At 36.6% G+C, this 3,446-nt stretch overlaps 1 protein-coding gene across 2 annotated transcripts; it reads right to left on the minus strand.

Moving 5' to 3' along the window:
* Window positions 1-1,101: 1,101 nt before the first annotated feature.
* LOC131037796 (uncharacterized) lies at window positions 1,102-2,992 on the minus strand. 2 transcript variants are annotated; one of them, XM_057969998.1, is made up of 2 exons: window positions 2,638-2,992; window positions 1,102-2,341 (listed from the first exon to the last, which is right to left on the minus strand). In XM_057969998.1, the coding sequence occupies exon 2, from the start codon at window positions 2,333-2,335 to the stop codon at window positions 1,256-1,258; it is 1,080 nt and encodes a 359-aa protein (XP_057825981.1). In that variant the 5' UTR covers window positions 2,336-2,341; window positions 2,638-2,992; the 3' UTR covers window positions 1,102-1,255. The 2 variants fall into 2 exon arrangements, with proteins under 2 accessions (XP_057825981.1, XP_057825973.1); XM_057969990.1 differs by having other exon boundaries at window positions 1,102-2,352.
* Window positions 2,993-3,446: the final 454 nt, after the last annotated feature.

Consider the following 3,446-nt stretch of genomic DNA (forward strand, 5'->3'; position numbering starts at 1 on the left):
GTGTCTAGTGTGATAGCACATGTTATAACACCTTAAGCATGTAATTGCAAATTGTGTGTATTACTTAATACCAATTTTGTGTTGCAAAAAAATTGTTCAGCCATCATTTATCTATTAATTTCCTAATGTAAATGGCATTACACTTGATATGACCAAAAAATTCACTCTTTCAAAATTCAAATTCCCAATTTACTGCCCTTTCCTACTAGCTATTGTGAGCCAACTTTGTACATGTTTGCACAACTTATTGTTAGGTGTTAGTATTTAAAGACATTCAATGTGAAATCAATTCATATATAGTCAATCAAGGAGAATATTGTTCAAGAAACATTTCAATTTGGAGCTTAAAATGAACACATTTGCATCAAAATCAAACTTTGTATCTAGGCCAGTTGGATGCTTAAGAATGTTGTCTTAGAGTATTCACCTTGGATTGTAAAGTTAGTCCATCAAGAGGCTTAACCTAGTAAAACTTGACCTTAGCAATCCAACAACTTCCCTAAACATATTTTTAAATACTAGTGTCCTTAAGTACATTCAAATATTAAAGATCCTTACAAATCAAGTTGCAAAAGTCTATTATCTAGTAGATCAAATATGAATGTCAAACGATAGATCTATGCTACTTAGGATCGACTACGAACTATCCAGAATTAATGCACTAGAAATTTGAGTCTAAATAGTACACGCTAAAGTTATCATTTTCTAGATATCAACAAATGTACCATCAATACTATTCTTCATCATCATTCTTGAAAATAAAAATCTTATTCTTTACATTTAATTTTAAAATAGTAATTTAATTCATCTTACTTTATTACTTACATATATTAGTTAACCTAAATTAATGGGACACGACTATTCTCGACACAAATTCATACAATAGCAAAAATCCTCAAAATGCAATGGATTTTTAGAAGATTTTTACTCGCCTAATCATCATAATCCGCCATTACAATGCTGTTAAAATTCAAAAAAACGAACAAGAAATTATTATGTTATACAGATTTAAGTTTTTGAACATAATATCATTTTGTGTGGGAAATAGCCATAAGTAAATTAATTCATATAAAATGTTTTTAAGAGTGCAATTATCTATTGGGCATCCACAAAGCGTTTCAAGGGATAACAAGCAGCCTTGATGACAAGGCGAACAAGAACAACTAAATTATTTCCATTAAGGCTCTAGAGAGTTTACATTGAGTTGCGTAGCATTATAATAAGTATATATTCGTTTTACAGTCCATATCTCGACTCAAATGCCTCTTTGAAAAAGAAGCCTTGCGAAAATCCGCCTTGACTTCTTGGGATTGCTTCGAAATACAGGGGAATCCGAATGCCCATAACCTTGTCCTTTGTCAATGGAAGGCTGAGCCAAATTCTCTGTATATTCATCCGATTTAATAGGCGGCCCTCTAGTACCTGTTTTTCTATCTTCAATCAAGCAATTCTTCACAGAATCGGTGGAAATTTTGCATCTGTTCAATGACTTTAAGGTTGCCATCATCGTCCTGGATGTGACCGTGCCCTTCTCCCACAACTTTCCCTTGCCTGACTTGGATTTCTGTTGAATCTTCACAGCCGTGTCCTCCTTTTCCTCAGCAATCAAGCTTTCTTGATAATCGCATGAAACCGACCGCTTAAAAACAGAGTTGTCCAAGCCAGTATTGTTGGAACTCCCTGGGCTGATAAAAATGTCTTCCACCGTCACAGGATCTGTTTTCATTAACCCTAGGGTTAAGAACTGTTGCCATTTCATACACGTTTTGCTGATCCGAGGGGGCGGCTTTGATCTCCGATTTGCCTTAGATGTAGAATTGGTGCTTAGAGTCACGAAATTGCCGTGCTGTAAATTTTTGGCAGAGGCAGAGTGAAAACCCTTTCTTTGTGAAGCTTGATCTTTGGTCAAAGAATTGGACTTTATGTCCGATGAATCTGTTCTCCATGCCTGCATCTTTTCATTTAACAGACGGCGACTTTCTTGGCGGGAATTTGATTTGGTGTCTGAAAAATGTGCTTCGGATTCACTCAGACATCTTTGGACAGTGAAAGGTAGGACGCGGCCTTGCTGAAACAGATCCTCCGCAGAGCAAATATTATGTGTCGTCGAGCTAGTCCGGCCGAAGTCGAAGTCGAAATCGAAATCCTCTTTCAGGCCTGATGATCCCGCGTTCGAATCCCGTAACTTGCTGTCTCCATTGTGTGCCGCTTGTTCTTTAACGAAGCCGCAGAATGAGAGAGTCTCCTCCTCATCGTCCCATCCCTTGTTCGAATCCTTGTACTCATCTACAGCCGCCAATGCTTTGTCATTCTCAAAAGAAACTCCAAATTCCATCTCCTTCTGTGTGAGATCTAAATAATCAATCAACCTTAAAACTCAGGCTTTTATTCTACAAATAATAAATATTCTTCTACATAACAGGAACACAATGCATCTGAAGACAAGAAGAGAGGTAATAATTACTGAATCCAAAGCGGCTCCGAAATCTTTTGGTTCAGGGTTTTAAGGGTTTCAGGGAAGGCGGACATGGAAGTAATATAGGATTGTAAGTATGGGAATATTGCAATTGAAATTATTTAGATTCCAAAGAAATAACAATAAAAATAAACTACTTTCAGGCGTACCGAGTAGAATACCTGTATTCAGACTGTTGGTATTTCATACAATAAAATTTGACTGGTCTATGAGAACTTCAAAGTCATGGGATACAGATTTCTCTTCTCAATTTTGAAGACCGAAGCAACTGAAAAAAAACTGAAGTAAGATGTATAAATGATAAATTATATAAGTGAGCGCTTTTTTCGTTACAGTCTCTTGTTCGAGAAGATGTGGAATTTTCAGTCACCAAAACTGTAAATTGAAAAGGAAGAGAAAGCAAGCATGATGATTTCTAGAATTCAAAACATAGAAATAATGATGGCATCCCCCATTCAACGCAATCACAGAGACGTTCAATCCACGCCACAGCTCTTTTGCGACCTGCTGCCGCCATTTTTATTTATCCTTCTATCTAATGGAATGTTTGATAATGAAATGGATAAACATGATTTAATAGTTAAAAATAGTTCCCCGGGCTGAGTTTTTTTATTTGTCTATTGTGTAGATGTGGGTTCATTGTACATCATTCAAGAGATTAGAAGTGAAGAAGCTCATCTTATAAAGAACTAACTTTATATCGTTGGACTGAATTCTTGATTCCTCTTCGTAAGAATGTATGCTTTGAGGTCGCCCAACTATACTATAACTTGGGTTGAATCCAGTTGAGTCCATCTATCCACCACGGGGAGTGAAGGAAGTGGGACAGAAACGAACCTTTTTGACTCAAGAGTTAGTACTAGGAGTATCTTTTTGTGTCTAGATGCCCAAGCGAGTCGAGGAGCAGATTTGGGTTAAATACTTCCCCTAAATAAACTTAGCCTCCCTTTCATTGTTTTCCTTAAAAAAG

The sequence above is a fragment of the Cryptomeria japonica genome, chromosome 9, assembly GCF_030272615.1.
Source record: "Cryptomeria japonica chromosome 9, Sugi_1.0, whole genome shotgun sequence".
Classification (NCBI taxonomy): domain Eukaryota; kingdom Viridiplantae; phylum Streptophyta; class Pinopsida; order Cupressales; family Cupressaceae; genus Cryptomeria; species Cryptomeria japonica.